Consider the following 22,624-nt stretch of genomic DNA (forward strand, 5'->3'; position numbering starts at 1 on the left):
GTTGTTAGCTGGAGTTGTACAAGTGGGTTACTGTAGTTGTAAAGTCCTCCTATGAAGACTGAGAATGTCATTTAAAGTGCAGGGCAATAGACACAAATGCCTTCCTTCTGCCTGCTAAGTACACAATATTCCTAGATGTTTACTTTAAGTTTTCATGTCAAACAATATTTGAATCACTAGTTGTAGGTTTTATTCTATTTTGGCTTGATGCTTGTGAGAAATTCTAGATATCATTGGTAACAAATGTTGTTGTTTCCATGAAATTAATATTTCTGGAGAAAAAAATTGCTGGTTTTCTCTGTGTTTTTAGTTTTCTCTGAAAAAAAAAAAAAAGAAAAACTCTTAAATGTATTTTGCAAATATAGATTTTTTTTTTTAATTTTTTTTCTTTTTTTTCTTTTCCTTCAGAAATATGGTCAGAAATATCTCATTTCAATTCAGGGTAGTCAAGAAAAGAAAAACCACACCACTATTTCAGTCCGTTTCTTGTGCTTTTCCTATCTTTTCTTCAAGACAGACTCTGTATGTTAGCAGAGGTTATGCTGGGTTTGTTTTAGCTGCTGAATGTTGATAAACTGCAGTTTGCATGAAGTTTGTCTTTCCTCCTCTTTCCTGAGCTTGCAACATTTTATTCTTCCTTGTATCTATCAGCTATAAATGCCTCTTAATTCCATCTCTTTCTTCTGGCTTCTGCCCTTGTACTTGATTGCTGGTTAATTTGAAATTTTTTGCTTTCTCCAGTGCTGTAAGTGTTGCTTAATGCTTATTGTTGATTCTGAGGAGACAACTCCCATTCTGGAAGCTGGACAGCAAGGAGTGGGTCATCAGTGTTGGGAACCAAGAACAAGCATTAATCTAATAGGTCAATTGTCATTAAAAATTTATGCCACCTCCTGCCACATTCACCTGTGGTTTAGGCCTGCACTTATTCCTGAGGTGTGGTTTGCAGCCAGACTACACCTCCCACTCTGCAGTTCAGCTCTAGAGCACCAGTAATGAAAAAGCCTTTGGCTCCTCAGATACATCATAACGAAAGATCAAAGATGGTAGGAAAGGAAGACAGGATCAGACCCTGAGACAGTGATTGCAGTGTTTTAAGGAACCACTACGGTGGGCAATTATTAATGAGCTTGTATGAAAGGAAATACTTTGAGACATTCAAATGGAATCTATTTTAATTATCATTTTGAAGAGTCAGAATGAAAGTTGTTACATCTTGACAGCAGAGGGAAAGAATTAACATTTCTCAATCAAGACGTTTTAGAATAGCTGCTAAACCAAAGTTTACAATTTCAAGTTTTTATCCCTGATTTCTGGTGAAAGTAAATATTGTAAATACTACTGTGGGAAAGGAAATTCTAATATTTATTTAGTTTTAATTCTCAGCCACAGCAAATGTATAGCATTCCTATGGTGGCTATAGGACTATGAATCCTTTTACCTATTATTTTATGGATTACTTTGAAGTGGTTTTGTGGCTGTAGAAGCTTCTGCATGTTAAACTCAAATGTGTAATTTGCTCTTTGGCTTGGAGCATGCAAAATTTCACATAATTTTAATGTGAACTTTATGTTGGATTCTTTTACTCAATTTTCAGAAAGGACCAGTTTGTCCAGAAACTGGGAAGGGTTTTCATTTTTCTCTTTCCCCAGAGTTAGTGATAAAGAATAAAGAGTAATTCTGAAGTCTGTGATTATAAAAGCACTTCAGCACACATGATCCTATCTATAAAATTTGAGGGGTCTTCTGTGGTATAGGATTACTCAGAGGTTTAAGTCTTTGCTAGCCTAGTCACAGTTCTGCCCAGGTTTATTTATAAAGTAGCAAGGGATCCCTTTATTTCATGTTTGCAGCAAAAAGTAGCAGTAACATCTCTGGCCCTGATGCTCATTTGCTTTAAGATCCCTTTAGCTGGTTCTGACAGCACAAGGAAGCCTTAAAGTAGGTGTGAATTACATCCTATCCCACTCCAAGCTTGAAAATAAATCAAAGAAGGGTGGCTGGCAGCATTTTGTAAGGCTCCTTGCCTTACTCACCCTTCACCTCCCACCAGGAGCTGTTCTTTTTTTGGCTTGCAGTAGACCTGACTAATCTCCACGCTGTTTGCTAGAAGACCCCCTCAAAGAGCTTTACTCCAGCCGAACAAGTAGACCACATCCTGTTGCTTTCTGTGCAGATGTGAATATCCCTGACCCTGCTGAAGCAGTGCTGCTCAGCTGTAAAAAGAGGGAAGACAGAGTCTGGACCAACACTAGCTGCTTTTGTAAAGTGCTGCTCAGTGGGAGATGCTGAGCTCTGGCCAACATGTTGAAGCGTGGAGATACCCAAGGAAAAGGGCAGCAGCTTTGAAAAATCACTAAGCAGTTTTCCTGGCAGGAAAAAAACCTGGCTGCAAATAGTTTTGCAGACATGAGGCTGAGAGGAAGGTTACTTCCTCTGCCCCTTCCCAAGGTCTGGCAAAGACACGTGGAGTGCAGATGGATCTGAAGAGCCATCTGGTATGGTAGGTATCACATTAGACAAACCACAAAATACCCTATTGGCAGGAAGGCATCCTCCTTGCCACATGTCTTGTCTTTTCTTTTCTTTTTTTTTTTTCCCTTTGTGGCCTGGTTTCTCTCACAGTTTCCCCACTTACTTTTGTTGTTGAACATTGAAAGGTTTCTTCAAAATAGAGTAGTCCTATATTTCACTCCCAGGATCTGTAAATCTTTGTGCTTTCAGGAGCAAGGCTGGTCAGCTTATCCATTTTAGGTGAATTTCATCTACAGTCTGTCCTTCCATCTGAAACCTTTCTTTCAAGCAACAGCTTCACTCTGCCAGCTGATAGCCAGAGAAGAAAGAGAATCAAAGTAATTAGCCAAGCTCCTACCTGCCCATGGGATGTAGTGGCTGCATGTTTTTCATGGCACTCAACTAAGGCCACAGCCATTACTGATAGGTTGCAGATCTTTTGAGTAAGTCAGTAGGAATCACCTGATGGCCAAATCAAGAGAAGGGAAAGGGAAGCTTAGCGAAGTTCCTCCAGAAGCAGAAACTTTTTGTACACTTTAAATTCATCCATTTGTGGGTTTCTGAGCCTATCCTGTGCATGGTATCCTTAAAACGTCTTATGGCTGGATGCAGTTTAAAATTTGAGACAAAATTTGGAATACTTAAACCCAGACCAACTTGCTTGGTGTGGTAATCATCAGACTTCCATACTGCACAGCATGGTTTGTTGTTGGTTTTTTTTAGGGGGGGGTGGGGCCGGGGGGGGGGGGGTGGGCATCCTTATAAAGGAGGAGACCTTATTGTGACCTTCCAGTATCTGAAGGGGGCCTAAAAGAAAGCTGGGGAGGGGCTTTTTAAGGTGTAAGGTTATGAGAGGACTAGGGGGAATGGAAAAAAAATAGGAATGGGTAGATTCAGATTGGATGTTAGGAAGAAATTCTTCCCCATGAGGGTGGTGAGACACTGGAACAGGTTGCCCAGGGAGGTGGTGGAAGCCTCATCCCTGGAGGATTTTAAGGCCAGGCTGGATGAGGCTCTGGGCAACCTGATGTAGTGTGAGGTGTCCCTGCCCATGGCAGGGGGGATGGAACTAGATGATCCTTGACATCTCATCCAACCCTAACAATTCTATGACTCTATAAAGTCCTTGAAGGATCCCAAGTTGTGTTTTAGAATATAAAAATGAGTAGACAGTTTTGACTTTGGGGTTCATTTTGTTAGCCCAGTGTTAGCTCAGACATGCTTAGCTGTGGGACAATTTTGGGGAAACTAAGTTGGAAAAATAAACTAATTATAACAATATGCCTATTAATACTGGAGTAACACAGGCTGGTGTGTTGGGATCCTTCTTTATTTTCCCCTCAGCTCGCCTAGTATGACTCAATAAGGTTATATGGGGAAATTTATCTACTTTGTGCTTTGAGAGGATTTTTTTGGTGTTCTGGTGCCACCTACAGAAATCTTTTCAATTGCATCCTATTCCATTGCTACAATAAATCATAGGAGAGCAGGAGACCTTTAAAATGCTTAGAAGGACATAAACCTTCCATGAAATTCTATTAAAATGCCAGTACTTATTTGGGGGGTGGGGGGGTGGGGGAAGGAGGCTAGAAAGAGCCATCTAGCACTGCTATTTTCCAAATGACTTAAGAAATAATCTGCTCTAGTTGGTGCTGATCTGAGGAGGGCAGTTGTACTAGATGGTCTTGAGGTCACTTCCAACCTCGAGTTCTATGACTGTGTGTAACATTTAGCATCTGTCACCTTGTGTGAGCACTCAGCCACATGCTATATTTAAGCCAGTAACATTATTCCTAACTTTACGAGGGAGAGTCTGGAGATATCTGCCTATGGTGAGCTTCTCTGTCAGAGATGAGAAGCTTGGTTTTGATGCAGGCAGATGGAGAGGGTAACAGAACTTGTACCCTACATAATTATTGCAGACTTTCACATGAACCTGGATTTTTACTTTAAAGGTCAAAGGAGTTTACTTTCAAAAGAGTAGAGCTTCAGTTGTGAAGTAACATGCAGGGATGCGGATGGAACAGAATAGGCTGTGTTAGAGAGACATCTTGAGGGACGAGGCAAAGTCTTGGGATGGATTTGATAATTCTAATATCAGAGGAGGGTAAGGAAGCTGGGAAGGGCCTGGAGAATAAATCTCATGAGGAGCGACTGCAGGAGCTGGGGATGGTTAGTTTGGAAAAGAGGAGGCTGAGGGGAGACCTCATTGCTCTCTATAACTACTTGAAAGGACATTGTGGAGAGGCTGGTGCTGGTCTCTTCTCACAGGTAATTAGTGATGGAACAAGAGGGAATGGCCAAAAGCTATGACTGGGTAGGTTTAGACTGGATAGTAGGAAAAAGTTTTCCCAATAAGAGTGGTCAGGTATAGGAATGTGCTGCCCAGGGATGTGGTGGAGTCACCAAGCCTGGCTGTGTTTAAAGGTGTTTTGGATGTGGTGCCTGGGGATATGTTTTAGGGGTGAACCTTGTAGGGTAGGGTTCTGGGTTGGACTTGGTGATGCTGAGGGTATTTTCCAAGCTGAGTGTTTCCGTGATTCTGTGATTGCTGCTCTTCTGCTGTAGCTGAAGTGGCATCTACTTCTTTTGTGCATTGATTAACTCCATCATTGTTAAAGCAACTTGGCCATCTATACTGTCTGAGGTCAGTTCTATTGCAGCAAACCAGTTGATGTGATGAGGACATATTTAGGGTTTTTTAACTTTAATTAAATCATGTTTTTCAAAGAAGTCAATTAGAATTCAACCTATAACATTCTGTTCTTATGAGTTCATGTTTTGTTTATGGACACTCCTCCTCTAGCTCTCAGGTGAGAGTTTCCTGCAATTTATGCAGAGCTCCTTGGGCACCACAACAGCATCTGATGGCTGTGGGAAGAGGATCCTTTCTGGGGTCAACAACATGAAAACAAATAAGTCTGGGCTTTTTGCAAGTTGTACATTAAGTTACCCCTTGGGATAGTGTTTTTGAACATCTGGAATCAGTGCATCCCACACACCTTGCTAAAGGATGGCTGAATATCTTTGCCATGAAGGCACCCCAGACAAATTGGTGGGATTTTGGAATTGGTGGGATCTTGGAATTGGTGGTCTTGCAGACCTAAACGCAAGCCGTGCTCTTGCAATAAATCCAAGCAGCTGTGTTGCACAGCTTGTGCAGGAACTAGAAAGTGTTGAAAATGAGTGCTTTTTTCCAGTGTTAGAGGGGGAAGTGTAACTCAGAGAGCAGCTGGCAGCCTTTCTGCTTGCAATGAGCTTCTCACCTTCATGCATTGCTCACCTGTTATCTTCTCCCCACTGTGCAGCAGGAGATGAAAATGTGGCAAACACCAGCTCTCCCTCCCTTAAGTCACCTCCACCTGCACGCTCCACATCACTCTCACCTCCAGGCACCACTAAAGGTAATGGTGAATTTGGGACCGTGGCATTGCTGAGCTGGCAGCCACCGCAGCCGTCCTCTTGCTGTCGACGTCCCTCAGGATGCACAGCACAGATTCCTGTCTCAAGGAAGAGTGATTTGTCATATGGACCATACCAGTCCACATCATATGTACTTGATATTTTCGGGGTCTAATTGTTGTTATGTGCAACTAGGTGTTACTTAAAAATGTGTGAATGCCTGGGGAAAGCTCAGCTGATACTTGGGAGGAAGGAATGTTTCCTTTTATATTTTTGCTGTATGGTTGTATTTAATTCCTTGAAAGTTTAATTTGCACTTTCTCTCTCTTTTCCTCTTTTAAAGGAGTCGAGCCAGCCATGACTACACCTGGTAAGAAACTTTTCACTTGTATGACAGAACTGCATTGACATCTTTTTTTCTGATCATTTCTCCTTTTGTTTTCCTGCACACAGTTATCTCATAGTGTGTGATGCTTTTTTATTCAGCCCCATGAAATAAAATATGCTGTCTTAAGAGGCAAGAATATCAAACATGACTGGTTTTGAGTCATGGCTAATGAGTATACTTTAAAATGCACATTTAACATGAAAGAAGTGAAGTCAGTGCTGAAAAGTATTATACTTACTGGATGTTTAGCTGACACTTCTTGGACCCCAAAACACCTTGAACATTGGATGTGCCTTTGCTTGCTAACAAATTTACAGTGTCTTCAGCATGAGAGTGCTCCAGCACAGCAGTCCCGTGTTGTGTGCAGCTTTGTGTTCTTCCTTGACCAAGCAGCTTCCTAAGCATTAGTGAAACTGCTGTGCTCTCACCACAGGTGTCTCTCCTGGAGACAGCACATACCTTTCCACGCACGCAGGCTCCAACCCTGCCATGGGAATCAGCAGCCTACCGCACAGCAGCACTGCTGCCCTCACCACACACGCCCCCATTGCCTTCAGGAATGCTTCACCAGGTTTGCGCCTTCCTTTAGATACTCTCTGAGCTGTAGGGGAAAACTAAGTCATTCAGCCTTAGGGTAGGCTTTTCCAGCTTATGGAAGAGAAGGTGGTTATCAGGAGTAGTCAGCATGGATTTATCAAGGAGGAATCTGATAGCATTCTATGATGCCGTAACTGAATGGGTAGATGCAGGGAGAGCAGTGGATGTAGTCTACCTTGACCTTAGCAAGGCCTATGACACCGTCTCCCATGACATCCTAGTGAGCGAGCTCAGGAAGTGTGGGATGGAAGAGCAGACACTGAGATGGATTAGGAGCTGGTTCAAATCTAGTTCAAAGAGTGGTGATCGATGGTGCCAGGCCCAGCTGGAGAGCTGTAACTAGTGGAACCCTCCAGGGATCAGTGCTGGGTCTGGTGCTGTTCAACATCTTCATCAATGACATTGATGAGGGGACAGACAGACAGAATCTGCTCAGCAAGTTTGCTGATGACCCCAAACTGGGAGGCTTGGCTGATACAGCTGAAGGCTGTGTGGCCATCCCGTGAGACTTGGATGGACTGGAGAGCTGGGCACAGAGGAACCCAATGAGGTTCAACAAGGACAAGTGCAGAGTCCTCCATCTGGGGAGGAATAATAAATTGCACCAGTACAGACTGGGAGATGATCTGCTGGACAGCAGCTCTGTGGAGAGGGACCTGGGAGTTCTGGTGGATAACAAGTTATCCATAGGACAGCCATGTGCCCTTTTGGCCAAGAGGGCCAATGGGATCCTAGGGTGTATTAAGAAGAGTGTGTCCAGAAGATTGAGGGAGGTTCTCCGCCCCCTCTACTCTTCCCTGGTGAGACCTCATCTTGAGTACTGCTTTCAGTTTTGGGCTCCCCAGTTTAGGAGGGACAGGGACCTGCTGGAGAGGGTCCAGCTGAGGGCTATGAGGATGATTAGGAGACTGCAGCACTGCCCTATGAGGAGAGGCTGAGGAACCTGGGGCTTTTTAGTCTGGAAAAGAGTAGACTGAGAAGGGATTTAATAAATGTTTATAAATATCTGAGGGCTGGGTGTCAGGAGGGAGGAGACAGGTTCTACTCACTTTCTCCTTGTGATAGGACAAGGAGCAATAGATGAAAGCTGCAGCACAGGAGGTTCCACATCAACACAAGGGGCAACTTCTTTACTGTAAGGGTCACAGAGCACTGAAACAGGCTCCCAAGAGAGGTTGTGGAGTCTCCTTCTCTGGAGATTTTCAAGGCTCATCTGGATGTGTTCCTCTGTGACCTGAGCTAGATTGTATGGTCCTGCTCTGTCAGGGGGGTTGGACTTGGTGATCTCTTTGGGTCCCTTCCAAACCCTGACATCCTGTGATCATCAAGCAGAAAAGGTAACTGCAATCTGGTACAGGGGCCATACCAGGATTATTTCCAGGGTTTGGTGTCTTATGTCCACTTCTTGTAGCCATCACTGTAATATCAAAATGCCAGCTGCTGTCAACAAGACTTTTGTGAATGCAAGAGCAGTAGGAGTGGATTTAAAAGTGGAGGTAGGAACCTGCCAGTGTTTTATAAGCAGGGAGGTAAATACTGAGATATAGTAAGTAATACAGTGAGCAAGGCAAGTGAGTGCTACTGGAGTGCTTGTTCCTGAAAAACAAAAGGCACAGGTGCTGGTTGTAATTGTGTTCTACTGTAAGAATATTTTGTTTTTCCCAGTTCACAATTAGTAATGCCATTTTTATGGTGACCCCATCCTGGATGCTCCTTGCACATTACAAAATTCATTTATAAGTAGTATATTCTAAAAAAAAATGCTTTCTATTTAAATGCTCTCTTGAAAAATTTTATTTTACTGGATATATTATATTTCTGGATATATTATGTATACTGGAGATATTACACTTCTTTCACTGTTCTTCTCTATGTTACAAAAATTACTAAACCAAAACAAAACCAGAAAAGAAAAGAAAACAAAACAAAAAAACCCCAAACCAAACCAACAACAACAAACTAACCAAACAAAATCAAACCCCAAAAAGCCCCAAATCAAACCCAACCAAAAAACCCAACCCAAGAGTAAAGGACTGTAAGATGTTTTTGATAGTGGAGCCATAGGAAAAAAAGCCAACACTTTTTAATGCTGATATATTGTTTATTTCCTTACAGATTATCACACTTCAGCATCCTTGCACAGCACCATCTCACCAGCCAGCATGCCAGCAAGCACTGGGATCACCCCTACTCCCCTAATAGGTGACAAACTTGCACACAGTTCTCACAGTTGTGATTCTGCAAGCATGGAAAATGGGATAGAATGAGGGAATTTGATTTGAATTTCTTTTATCAAACTTAAGCACATGAATTAGGCATACAGCTGCATTAAACTTCAGGGGGTTTCTAGGAATCTTATTAATAGTTTATGAGTAATATTAAAGACACTAGATTTGCTGCTTGTCAAGCAAATGAAAAATAGAAATTATTTCCACCCAGTGGCATAGTATGAAGGTAAGTCTGTCAATCACTATGTCAGTAATCTTCTTAATATTCACATTTTTTGCCCAAGCAAGAAAAAAAAAAATACATTGAAGATCTGTGTGTTTTCCTGTTTTGTGGTGTCTTCCATTTTGTTTCCCTCAGCATTAACACTTTCTTGATATCTATTATTGCAAGCACTTGCATTATTATTATTATTATTGAAATTGGGCTGGAAGGAATTTCTCAGGTCAGTAAAATATATGTGTGTACTTTAGTAAAGCACACCCAGGATTTGAACTCTTAACATCTTTGTGCTGCCGTTCGAGTACCTGTAGATTCCCATCTGCTTTTTGACAGACTGAGTGTTTATCATCTTGGTAGCTCTCCATTGAACCATCTCAGTTTACCCTTTCACTCGGGTCACTGTTGTGCTCTGTAAAAAAAAAAAAACACAACACCAAACCTGCTGAGCTACACCTTCATTTTGTTTTCTTTTTTTTGTTTTTGTTTTTGTTTTTGTTTTCATTTTCTTTTTATAGGTGTTTCCACACTGACAACTGAAGAACCCTGTGGTAAGAACCAAACCCCTTATTTTTAACTCAGTCTTGACATTTGACCAACCCAGCATTTCTAGCTGTTTTAGAAACTGTCTCACAATTTTGGAATAGTAAGTTCAAAGTTGTTAATGTTTCTGGTTTTCTCACCTCCTTTGACTGTTCAGTGGAATTGCTCTGCACTGGATTATTGATATCAGGGCGGCAGAAGAGACCTCCCTTCATTCCACTAAGCCTTCCCTAATGAGTTCACATCAATGTTAATAATTGCATGCTGCAAACTGCAATTCGTAACTAAAGCAAACCTAAAATTTGGACATAGCCTATGTAGACTATGACTTGCTTTTACTATATGGTTATTAAATGCTATGAATAAGAAAATTTGAAATTTCTATTCAAACAAATGATTCCATGTGCCAAAACAAAGTATTTCACTTTGAAATGTCATTTTACATTAAAGCAGATCTGTTTCAGGAAAGTTCATCTTTCTAATTCCTCAGTTTTCCTAACTAGAGAATTATTGAAAATATTTTTTTTTCTTAAGAAAGTTAGGTTTGACTAAACAATATTTTAAAGACAAATAAAAAATAAAAATAAACAATAATCACAGCTAGTTTTGCTGTGAATTCTGCCTGTTGAAACACATATCGGGCTCGGGGGGGGGGGGTCGTAAAACATTTGATGGCCCTTAAAAATTGTCATAAAATCGCTGCCTGCTGTTTTATCTTTCTCTTTCAGTTCCTCTTCAGCACCATATTATAGGAAATGTAAAAGGCAAAAAGAGCATGGTTCAAGTTGCACTGCAAAACCCCAGCAAGACCAGAGAATATGAGATTTTGGAGGTTAATGAGACCATACCTGTGGGTTCTAACAACCACACAATAACGCTCCAGAGATGCATGAGATACACAGTCAGAGTTAAAAATTACTCATGCATTCAATATCTTGATATTCCACCTGGTAGGTACAAAAGCTTCATCTTTATATTTTTTTTCCATGCAGTAATTCAGTTTCTGTGGATTTCTTAGTCTATTCTTGTCTTTTCAGAGATTCAGACAGATGGTTTTCTTACTTTGTGCTTGGTTTGCAAGATACTTTGCATTTTGAAGTTGCATCTGAAAAAATCTCTCAGTGTTTTCTTAAAGCAGGATGCAAGAAAATAAGTTGCATTTTGAAGTTGCATCTGAAAAAATCTCTCAGTGTTTTCTTAAAGTCGGATGCAAGAAAATAAAATAATTTTCTCCTCGTGAAGGGGAAAGGGATTTTTTTTTTTTTTATGTTGGCAATATGCAGCACCATAAGCAATAACAAGACTGGCCAGACACATTTTTTTCTAGAGGTTTTATTCACTAAAGGGATTGTTAGATTACAAGTTTCATTTGTTGTTTGAGTACCGACATCTTCCTCTCATTTAGGCTTTTGTTAGTCTTTGTGGTGGGTTGAAAATTCTCCTCAATGATAATTTGCCAGCCCAGCCCAGTTGGAAGCAAATGAAATTGTATTCACAAGCAAAACTACAATCTACAATGAAATGCAATGAATATGTACAAAATATACAGTATTTACAATATTTACAGATATTTACAATTAATAAACAGCACGAGAACCCCCTGGTCAAAAAATAGGGGAGCTAATAGCTTCTCCCCACCCTGTTCCTCTCCTTACCCCCAACTTGGACACAAAAGGGACAAGAGAAAAAGCAGAGTTTTTGTTGTTAATACCAGTCACAAGAAAAGCAGTGCAGTCAAGGTCAGTAAATCCAGGAGAAGCATCAACCAGAGCTGAAGAAATGCAAAGAGAGAGAGATTGTTTTGTACAACTAGTTTAACTCCATTATCTCTTCCAATGGAATAGTTTAGAGTTATCATTATTTTCCTTCTTACACCCAATAGAGATTGATTTACATTTGATCACTTTCTATTCAAGATCTGTGGAAAAATTTAAAGGCACAGCCTAAAAGTGCCACCGTCTTTATTTGCTTTTTCTTCCTAAATTCGTTGTGACTTATTCTGTGCCAATTGTACCTTCATATTGGGGAACAAGTCAACACATATAAGAGAAAAATTAATATTTAAAGAATCAATATAGCCCAGGTCACAGTGACCTAATATATGAATCCTATTTAGACACAGGTGAGAATCCTTTCAAAGTTGTGGTTAAAAACAGCAGATACGCGCAAGTATGTTGGAGCAGCCCATTTGCCTGTGATAAAACAACTGTTACCTGCAAAGGTAAGGCACTTGGAAGATATTTTGGAAGTGGGATTATTTATTTGTTTATTTTTAAAAGCAATGTTAATGTTGTCTCCTGAGGAGAGAGACAGATTTAAATGAATTGTGTCACTTTGAAGGAAGGGCTGCTCAGGAGTTCTGGGATCACCAGGTTGGGGATAACTGTAATGGAAGGCTACAAGGATGATTAAGGGACTGGAACATGTACCCTGTGAGGAGAGGCTGAGGGACCTGGGGCTGGTCAGTCTGGAGAAGAGAACATTGAGAGGGGATTTCATCAATGTTTATATATATCTGAGGGCTGGGGGTCAAGAGGGAGGGAACAGCCTCTGCTCATTGCACCCTGGGATAGGACAAGGGGCAATGGATGTAAACCTCAGCACAGGAGGTTCCACCTCAACATGAGGAGGAACTTCTTCACTGTGAGGGTCCCAGAGCACTGGAACAGGCTGCCCAGGGAGGTTGTGGAGTCTCCTTCTCTGGAGACTTTCAAGACCCATCTGGATGCATTCCTGTGGAACTTGTGCTAGATTCTATAGTCCTGCTCTGGCAGGGGGATTGGACTTGATGATCTCCTGAGGTCCCTTCCAATCCCTAACATCCTGTGACCCTGTGTGATCCTGCGAAGTGTATGCACTGCCAACCTGGGGAAAGTTCAAACCCAGCAAGCTCATTTACTGAGTTTAATAACTTCACAAACCACAGACTTCTGGAGATTTTGGGGGTCCTGCTTGATGATCTAGAGGGGACCTGAGAATTTGGAAATCTTCAATCTGTGAGTGTGATGTGAGCTGATTCCTTGCAGGCTATCTAGGCAGCTGGCTCTTGGAGCTGGCCAGCCTGAGGGGATGCTTGCTCAAGGGCAGCTGGTGAGATGGTATCAACACTAGATGTCCTCCTGTGTCCTAGAAAAAATGTGTGATGAATGTCTGGGGCTGGAGATTTCATGCTTCAGGGAGCTGAATAGCTAAGAAATCACTCCTGGGTTCTGCCAGACTCCAATGAAAATGTTTTGATTTCTGTGGGTAAATGGTTTAGAAATCATATGGGCTCTATGCAGATGAAGTCAATATAAAAGAATCTAAAACCTAGCCATTGGATTAAGTTATGCACTTTTCTGTTTGGAGTATTGTGATAGTTTGTTGCAAATTATATTGAATAAATACAGTAGAGAAAATCCCAGTTAAAAGTACCATGTAATTTTGGAGTTGTGAAAAATAATGAACCTCTTTTTGTGTCTAAAGATTCACCAGGCTTTAAAGAATTTAACCAAACTTGTAAATATCAGCACACCTTATTACCCAACCATGAGTACAACTGCACTGGGGTCGTACATTTTTTTGGAAAGGACTTTAAGTATAGCTTTCCCATAGCAACAGATTATGGTGGTAAGTGAAATGCTTATTTTTTTGCTTTACGTTCCACATACTTCTCTAAACCCACTATCTGTGCTTACTGGAGATGAAGAGAAATTTTTGAGCAGCATGCTGAGCCTCTCTTAGGTTCTCCAGCTCTTCCTGCTCAGTCTCTTGTTCTTGTGGTTCAGCTGCAGTTACAATCTTCCTTTCCCTCTCCAGCCACAGCTTTCGTCTTCCAGTCTGATGTCTTCCTCTCCTTCTGTCAGAGATTGTGATTATATTTTTGGAGGGTCAGAACATGACCAAGCGTGTAGAGGTTTGGATGAAGATAAAAAAGAATAAAAATAAAATAAGTGAAGGCCTTGTCAAAACCAAGGGTAGAATTATTGATTTGAAGAAAGATGTGATAAAATAATTGCAAAGCATATGTCCAGATAAAATGTTTTTTTTTTTTTTTCAATAGCATAGCCCTTGGAAATAGCTTAGCTTTTTTTTTTTTCCTGAATTAAAGAGGAAATCAACTTCAATCAGGTGACATGCAAATAAAAATTCAAACCAAACATTTAAAGTTTGTAAACATTGTAAGAAAAACAATAAAACTGAACAATTTTAGTACTCTCTTGCTGTTTTGACCTCGTTTTGAATTAACTAAATATATAAAATTGCTGCAGTATGATGTTTTTACTTACAGGCAGTTTAAACTTATGCATAATTTCTTTAAGTGAAATAGACTATGAAAAATGTTACATCTTGCTGCTATCTTGATTTGCTATCCAATACATTTTAATTTAATCAAAGTAGGTAAAAAGAGGAATATTTGCACTTTCAGTCAAAGATTTTCTTCCCCTCGCCCCCATTATTTTTCTTTTACAACAGCTCCAGGAGCACCAGAAAACCTTACAGTGATTTCTGGTGAAAGAAATGTAACAGTTACATGGCAGAAACCTAGTGACATTTCAATGGGCCCTATATATGGCTATACAGTGAGATGCAATGGCACAAGTAAGTATATTCTCCTCCAGTATTAAATAATTCATTCCATGATTTAATATTTGCAGAGCACCAAGCATGATACACTGTCAAAGCATGTTGGAGTCTCTTCAAACTGTGCATAATTATCGTTTTATCTTGGTATAGACATTAAAGTTTCTTCCCTTTTGGTTGTTCCAGTTGAACCATCAGGTTGTTCAGTTTACCATTTCAGGATACCACTCTGTCATCCTTCAGCTCTTATGTTTCTCGTTCTGTATTTTTTTAATTTGGTTCAAACTTGTTATCAAAAATATTATTGTACCAGTTTAAGGAATATATCCATAACCAGGCACTAGGATCTGCATATTTAGATTGATAAAAGGTTATTAATATTTTTATATTAATAAATAATAAAATATCAGTTAATAAGTTTTCGTGAATCATAATTAAAAACCTTTTTCATCACAAGGACACAACTCTGTCACTCTTCAGTTCCTGTGCTTCTTGCATTAAGAATAAGTTCTGCCAAGATCGCCACTTGATTGATCAGTTTGTAGCACGATGCTCTCTGTCTCAGAAATGCTGTTATAGCTGGTTGAGATATTGTCTGAGAAGACAATCACAGAATCACAGAATTCCAGCCAGGCTGGAAGAGACCTCCAAGATCATCAAGTCCAACCAATCACCCAACCCTTAACTAATCAATTAGACCATGGCACTAAGTGCCTCACCCAGGCTTTTTTTTAAACACCTCCAGGGACATCGACCCCACCACCTCCCTGGGCAGCCCATTCCAATGGGCAAGCTCTCTGTCTGTGAAGAACTTCTTTCTAAGATCAAGCTTAAACTTCCCCCTGCACAGCTTGAGACTGTGTCCTCTTGTTCTGTTGCTGGTTGCCTGGGAGAAGAGACCAACCCCCACCTGGCTACAACCTCCCTTCAGGTAGCTGTAGGCAGCAATAAGGTCTGCCCTGAGCCTCCTCTTCTCCAGGCTAAACAACCCCAGCTCCCTCAGCCTCTCCTCATAGGGCTGGACCTACCTTCTGATTAACAATTCCGTATGTAGAAGTCAGGGGTCTTGAGTATAGCAGTTAGCATCTACATGTTTAGAAAGGTAAAGCCAGGTGGTTTGTCTTCTACTAAATGGTCACTCCTTTCAGATTTGCTGTTTTACCCATTTAGCTGGAAGTCTGTTACACTGGGGCTGTGTTTTCCGGGTGTGAGCTTGGAATAAAGAGGCTGATATATGAGTCCAGGAAATATGTTTATGTTTAAACTAACCTTGAATTAATTATTTCTTTCTATTCATTTACTGCATGTTTTGTAAAACTGTAGTGTCACAGGAACTAAAGTTTGTCATATTCATTTTCTCCCCAGACACAAGTAATCTCTCCCATTCCCATGCCTCTAGTTTGACCACCACCCAAAAAGGCAGCAGCCCTGTGTACTAGTTTCTGTGGTTGATCAGGCTAGGCCAGCACAGGAGACAGAGGTAATGTGCTGGGGTACATGGAGGTCACATCTGAAGCAGCCAGAAGAGAACATGGAAGGACTATTCTTCACTCTACAACTACCTGAAGGGAAGTTGTAGTAAGCTGGGGGTCAGGCTTTTCTCTCAGGCAACTTGTGACAAGACAAGAGGACATGGCCTGAAGCTTGCCAGGGGAGGTTTAGGTTGGATGTTAGGAATCAATTCCTCATGGAAAGGGTGATTAGACACTGGAATGGACTGCCCAGGGAGGTGGTGGAGTCACTGTCCCTGGAGGTGTTTAAGGAAAGATTGGATGTAGCACTTAGTGACACGGTCTAGGCGATGTGATGGTATTAGGTTATATGCCGGACTTGATGATCTCAGACGTCTATTCCAGCCTCAATAATTCTGTGATTCCCCTGTTTCCTGAGGCACCACAGCCCCAGCTGTGATGTGGTAATAGTTTTGTTCATGTTGCTTCTTATGCAATTCCTTTCTGCCCTGCTTGCAGCTACACTGAAAGCACATCAGGTCTCTTGCATCATACCAGAACAGACCTGCCTAGTGTGCAGAGTGATTTTGAAATCTACTAACCCCTTCCCAAGCTGGACAAATTATCAGCCCCTCTTTATCAATGCCCTTTAGGTTAGTTTTAAATCACACCTGTTTAAATGGCATACTGAGGTAGTAAAAAAAACTGAAACAGAACTAAACCTCAACTTTACTTTCTTGATTGGGGAATGCATTCTTCTTCCTCCTGAGCCTTCACTGATCATTAGTAAGCAAGACAAACCAACCAAGTACAAGAAATAGCGGTACACGTGACATTGGTTTCAGGTAGTTCTGATGAAGTGTGGGAGTTCCTACGCTCGTAACAGAAAAGTCATTAATTAATCTAATTGTTCATTTTCTCTTAAAGAGACAGAATTTGTCAACAGGACTGAATTTACTTGCCATGAATTAGAACCTTACAGGAACGGTTTTGTATCTGTGACTCCATGTACAAAGAGCAAATATTACAATGAAACACTTACAGGGAAAACTGCAACACGCAACTTCACAACAGAATCAGCAGGTAAGGCTCTGCTCTGCTGTTACCAACAAGGCTGATACTAACACAGGGAATGTGCACTTTGCTCCATGGAGAAAGACCTTGAAGTCCTAGTGGACAGCAAGTTCTCCACGGGACAACAATGTGCCCTTGTGGCCAAGAAAGCCAATGGGATCCTGGGGTGCATCAAGAAGGGTGTGTCCAGCAGGTCTAGAGAGGTTCTTCTACCTCTCTACTCTGTCCTGGTGAGACCACACCTGCAATACTGTGTCCAGTTTTGAGCTCCCCCGTTCAAGAGAGACAGAGAACTGCTGGAGAGAATCCAAGCGAGAGCCACGAGGATGATTAGGGCACTTGAGCATCTCCTCTGTGAAGAGAGACTGAGAGCCCTGGGGCTGTTTAGTCTGGAGAAGAAGGCTGAGAGGGGATCTGATCAATGTCTATCAATATCTGAGGGATGGGTGTTAAGCGGCGGGGGCAAAGCTCTTTTTGATGGTTCACAGTGATAAGCCAAGGAACAATGGGTTCAAATATGAACATAGAAGATTTCACCTCAACATGAGGAGAAACTTCTTAACAGTGAGGGTGACAGAGCACTGGAACAGGCTGCTTAGAGAGGTTGTGGAGTCTCCTTCTCCGGACACTTTCAAAACTCACCTGAATGCATTCCTGTGGGGACTACCCTGAGTGATCCTTCTTTGGCAGGGGGATTGGACCTGATGATCTCTTGAGGTCCTTTCCAGCCTCTGATATACTGTGGTCCTGTGATCCTGTGAAATGATGAGCATAGAGCCATTAACACTTCTGTTGTGACAGAACCACAGCAAGTGATCGACGTTAGTGCAACACTGACAGCTGATAATGCAGTCCAAATCACATGCAGAAGTCAACAAGTGTATGGAAGACTAAAAGTATTTAGGCTGATGTGGGAGAATGATGGGACGAAGGTCTCCAATGAAACTGGTTGTGATTTTAGAAAAGAAAATCTCTTGTACCTGACAAACTATTCATTTGCGGTAAGTAGCCTTATTAAATTAAATAGCTAAAGTATCGCTGTATTTTCATGGTTTAAGCATAGTCTACTTGGTTTTAATAAAAAAAAAAAAAGAGGCAAATGTGGTGGCAGGAAAATTAATCCATTACTTCAGAAATAAAATGTTTATGTGTCTAGCCTAATCAACCAATCCCAGTGCTCTTCCACATGGGTTCTGACAGCTTGAAAGATGCAATCTGAATAGACTGTACTTGGGAGAGGGAGAAATTTGAAATTTCCATAAGTTGGTGGTTTGGGTTTTTTGTTTGTTTGGTTGGTAGGTTTTGTTTTTTCTCCTTGTTTTTGTTGTTGTTGTTTTGTTTGGTTGTTTCTTGTTTTCTTAATGCTGAATGGATATTTTTGTGTTTAAAGCACATTTCATTTAACCAATGTGCAACTATCATTTTGATCAGAGGATAAATGTGTGATTTAAGTCTTAAGAGAGCTTCTCAGAAAGGAATTGTTCAGAGTTTTTCACTGTGAAGATTTGTGATGTTTCAAGGACTAGTTAGTATAAAGGAGTTTAGATCCTTTTGCATGTTCTTATATCAGCCTTTTACAAGCCAGTCCTCGTTTCCATGCAAGGTATATAGAATCATAGAATCATTTTGGTTGGAAAAGGCCTTTAAGATCACTAAGTCCAACCACCATCTAACTCAATCAAGTCTGGTGCTAAAACACCACATCTATTTGTCTTTTAAACACCTCCAAGTGATGGTGACTCAATTATGTCCCTGGGAGCCTATTCAAGTGTTTACAAGCTCCACTTTCCTGAAGGCTTCCTGCTATTTTCTCTTCTTTCAGGCATTTCACCCTTTTGGCATTTGTTGCTTGCAGAGCCAGTGGTCTTATATGATTCCCCCTAATGTGGCCAGAAGGAATATTTTTATATCCTGATGGCTCTTAGTAAAGTTTAGGTAAGGAAGTAACTAGTAGGAATGATGAAGTTTTATTACTTTTAGAAAGCAGTTTCACTCATTTTTCACAACCTTTTCCTCTTTCCTCTGTGTCTTTCTGAGGAAATGCAGTGCTAGGGAACTTGACAAGTCTAGTTTTTGTTCCAGGGCTTTGTTAGTATCATCCTGAGAGGTTCTGCTCAGAATGCTTTGTGTTTGGAAAATAAAGACAAGGTCCTGCAGGAGGAAAAGCTGTTTGCATTGCCCCTATAGTACAAGAATCTCTTGTAATCTTTTTGTACACCACTTGCAGTCAGTAGTTTGCCTTGCAGAAAGAATCAACTTGTCTCTTGCCCCTGGCTTCTGTTTCGAACTTACCCAGATCTTACTGGAAAAACAGAGAAAGCCTTGTGGCTGCAACTAGTAATGAAAAGACTCTGAGTCAAGTTAGAGAAGGCTCAGGAAAAGAAAAACCTGTGATGGTTAACACATGTCAAGATTCCCTTCTATCTGCACATTTGTGTTTGTTGAGGGAATAAGCAGAAGCCTACCCAGCATGAGTTTTGGTGTAGTGATGTTTTGACCCCAACTGCTGCACTACGTTTCTGGCTTTTGCTATTTGAGAAGCTTCCTGCTTGTGGCTTCTGATACTCTTCTGGATGTTGCCACCTAACATGGCTTTTGTTCCAGCTGCAGAACTCAGAAACCAGCAATCCTCTGAACATATTGCATAGGGTGGGAGGGGTCCTCTGAGTCTTCAGGACAACTTTCTCTTAAGGGATTGAATAAGCTCAGTAAGAATTCAGCCTGCAGTCAGCAATGGTGCTGAAAGCCCTTCTCCCCTTTTGTATTATTTGCAGCCGGGGAATGTGACAATTAAAATCGCTGTTGGTATTAAATGTCTAAGTCTAATCATAACATTAATTTTTCTTCACATGAAAAGTATGAAATATTCAATGTACAAACCTCAGGCTGCCTACTAGATCTGATAGAAAGTTCTGTTCAGGAAATATAAAGGATTGGATAAATGTAAATCATAGTATGAAATATAAACACATCTAAACAAAATTAGTATTAGGACACCAGTTAAAGTACCCAAAATGTAATGTTGCAAGAAAGCAGCTTATTTAGAGGTTTATTTTGTCTTCTGTAATTTAACCTTTTATTAATTACTTCCCATAAAGGAACTTGTATGAAAAATATTCAGTACAGTGTACTACTTGTATACTTAGAGTTGAAGCAAATAAAATAATGATGCTTTATTACATATTGCATAGTCAGACTTGAGTGATTTTATTTTGATTTTATAAAAAGCAGATCTGATTTTTTTTTACTTTGGATACATTTGATTTTGTAAGATATGTCTCCTACCTTACTAACTTTTTTTTTTCCAGTCACCCATGTATTTTTGGGTCTAGATCTTGCTTTAATTGTTGGAAGCCTAAGCTGCACTATAAAATATTGAGAGCAGATCCTGCTGTCAGTGAGGCTGGTTCATTGAAAATAGCTGACTGTATTTCAAATATACATTGTGTTTCACTTGAAGCTTTTACTTGTCATATCTTAACATCTCTATTATTTTCACCCACTGCATACAGATCTCAGTGTTTAATGGAGCTTATGAAGGGCAGCCAGTAAAGAGCAGTATAAGAACCAGATGTGAGTAAATATATACAGTATTTTTACTTTTACGCTTCAGTGTAGCATAGAGTAGTAGTGTAAATTGTGAATTTTGTTACAGTTGCTCCTGATTAAAGACCTAAACTGTCTGGTTTTCCAGTTAATGTGCATTTGAAGCCACAATATCCTCATTCAGCCTTAACATAACAGATCCTGTTGACAAGTCATTGACTGTAGTTCAGAATTATAATACAGCTGTGGTCTCTTCAGGAAATATTTGAATGCAGCTAGAAATTAATTTCTCTAACTTAAATTGTTCACTTTATGATTATTTTCCTGTGCACACATCCTGCATTGCAGGAGCTGAACGTCCATGACTTGTCAGGGATTCCCAGCTGGGGTGCATTCAGAGGACAAGCTTTTCTCACTTGCTCTCTCTGATAGGACAAGGAGCAATGGATGTAAGCTGCAGCACAGGAGGTTCCACCTCAACACAAGGGGCAACTTCTTTACTGTAAGGGCCACAGAGCACTGGAACAGGCTGCCCAGAGAGGATGTGGAGTCTCCTTCTCTGGAGACTTTCAAGGCCCATCTGGATGCGTTCCTCTGTGACCTGAGCTAGATTGTATGGTCCTGTTCTGGCAGGGGGGTTTGGACTCGATGATCTCTTTGGGTCCCTTCCAACCCCTGACATCCTGTGATCCTGTGAATGTGTCCAGCAGATTGAGGGAGGTTCTCCTCACCCTCTACTCTGCCCTGATGAGACCACACCTGGAATAATGTGTCCAGGTTTGGGCTCCCCGGTTCAAGAGGGACAGGAATCTGTTGGAGAGAGTCCAAGGGAGAGCTACCAGGATGATTGAGGGATTGGAGCACTGCCCTGTGAGGAGAGGCTGAGGGACCTGGGGCTGCTCAGTCTGGAAAAGAGAAGACTGAGGGGGGATTTAATAAATGTTTATAAATATCTGAGGGCTGGGGGTCAAGAGGGAGGGGACAGGCTCTGCTCACTTGCACCCTGGGATAGGACAAGGAGCAACAGATATCAACTGCAGCACAGGAGGTTCCACCTCAACATGAGGAGAAACTTCTTCGCTGTGAACCTCTCAGAGCACTGGAACAGGCTCCCCAGAGAGGTTGTGGAGTCTGCTTCTCTGGAGACTTTCAAGCCCCATCTGGGTGCATTCCTGTGTGACCTGTGCTGTATTCTATGGTCCTGCTCTGGTATGGAGGTTGGACTCAATGATCTTCTAAGGTCCCTTCCAACCCCTAACATCCTGTGATCCTGTGATATCCCAGATTAGGAGCATCTGAGAGCTCCACTGCTCAGGTATACAGGTCAAAGAGCACAGGCATGGTAATGCAAAACCAGCAAGTGTGGCATTTTGACAGGTGGGCAAGGAGAGTTTAAGTGCAAGTTTTCTTAATGAAGAAATAAAATTCCCTCATTTTCTGTAAGCTTAAAGGTTTTAGCTCTTTGGAATAACAGACTTAAACTAAACACTTAAAAGTAGTAGTTTAGTTATTTTCCCACACACATGAAGTAATAAAATAACAGGAAGCCCTGGTTCTAGGAATTATACAGCTTTAAAAGTAAAAGAAATGTAATTAAAAAATGCAATTAATTACATATGCGAGAAATAATGAATGTATTCTTTTTCTGTTGCTAGATAATTCTAAAGCCCTGATTATATTCCTGGTGTTCTTGATCATTGTGACAACAATTGCTTTACTCCTGGTTCTGTACAAAATCTATGATCTTCACAAAAAAAAGCTTAGGTAAGCTTCCTGTTTCTCTCCCTATCTTATATAAATGGAGAGTAAGTTTTCTCTGTTTTTCCACAAGGTTTACTGATGGGTAGTATAAAAGTGTTATAAGTTTGGTATTTAATTAATAACAAGGACACACACACACATTCTTTTAATCCTTTTAAATTTGCCTGGCAAATACAATTAAATCTGTTCAAGATGTTTTTGCTATACTCTTTCTCAGGGCATTGAGGAGCTAAATGATTTGGCCTTAGTTTCGTGAGGGAAAAAAAAAAAAAAAAGGATAAATACCTGGAACACTTTTTCTTCATGATTTAAATTAAGAGTAATGAAAACAATTCCCATT

At 40.8% G+C, this 22,624-nt stretch overlaps 1 protein-coding gene across 1 annotated transcript in view; it reads left to right on the plus strand.

Annotated features, from left to right (window-relative positions):
- The first annotated feature begins 4,590 nt into the window (after positions 1-4,590).
- PTPRC (protein tyrosine phosphatase receptor type C) overlaps positions 4,591-22,624 on the plus strand; it is a 34,976-nt gene continuing 16,942 nt past the window's right edge. The window contains exons 1-14 of the mRNA XM_054384212.1: positions 4,591-4,686; positions 5,321-5,327; positions 5,823-5,918; positions 6,260-6,286; positions 6,738-6,875; positions 9,017-9,103; positions 9,865-9,897; positions 12,012-12,110; positions 13,355-13,498; positions 14,345-14,470; positions 16,831-16,986; positions 17,779-17,978; positions 20,490-20,550; positions 22,179-22,287. Of these exons, the coding sequence (XP_054240187.1) occupies positions 4,591-4,686; positions 5,321-5,327; positions 5,823-5,918; positions 6,260-6,286; positions 6,738-6,875; positions 9,017-9,103; positions 9,865-9,897; positions 12,012-12,110; positions 13,355-13,498; positions 14,345-14,470; positions 16,831-16,986; positions 17,779-17,978; positions 20,490-20,550; positions 22,179-22,287 (1,379 nt within the window). The remainder of the gene's footprint in view (positions 4,687-5,320; positions 5,328-5,822; positions 5,919-6,259; positions 6,287-6,737; positions 6,876-9,016; positions 9,104-9,864; positions 9,898-12,011; positions 12,111-13,354; positions 13,499-14,344; positions 14,471-16,830; positions 16,987-17,778; positions 17,979-20,489; positions 20,551-22,178; positions 22,288-22,624) is intronic.

Source organism: Indicator indicator, chromosome 10, assembly GCF_027791375.1.
Source record: "Indicator indicator isolate 239-I01 chromosome 10, UM_Iind_1.1, whole genome shotgun sequence".
NCBI classification, from domain to species: Eukaryota; Metazoa; Chordata; class Aves; order Piciformes; family Indicatoridae; genus Indicator; species Indicator indicator.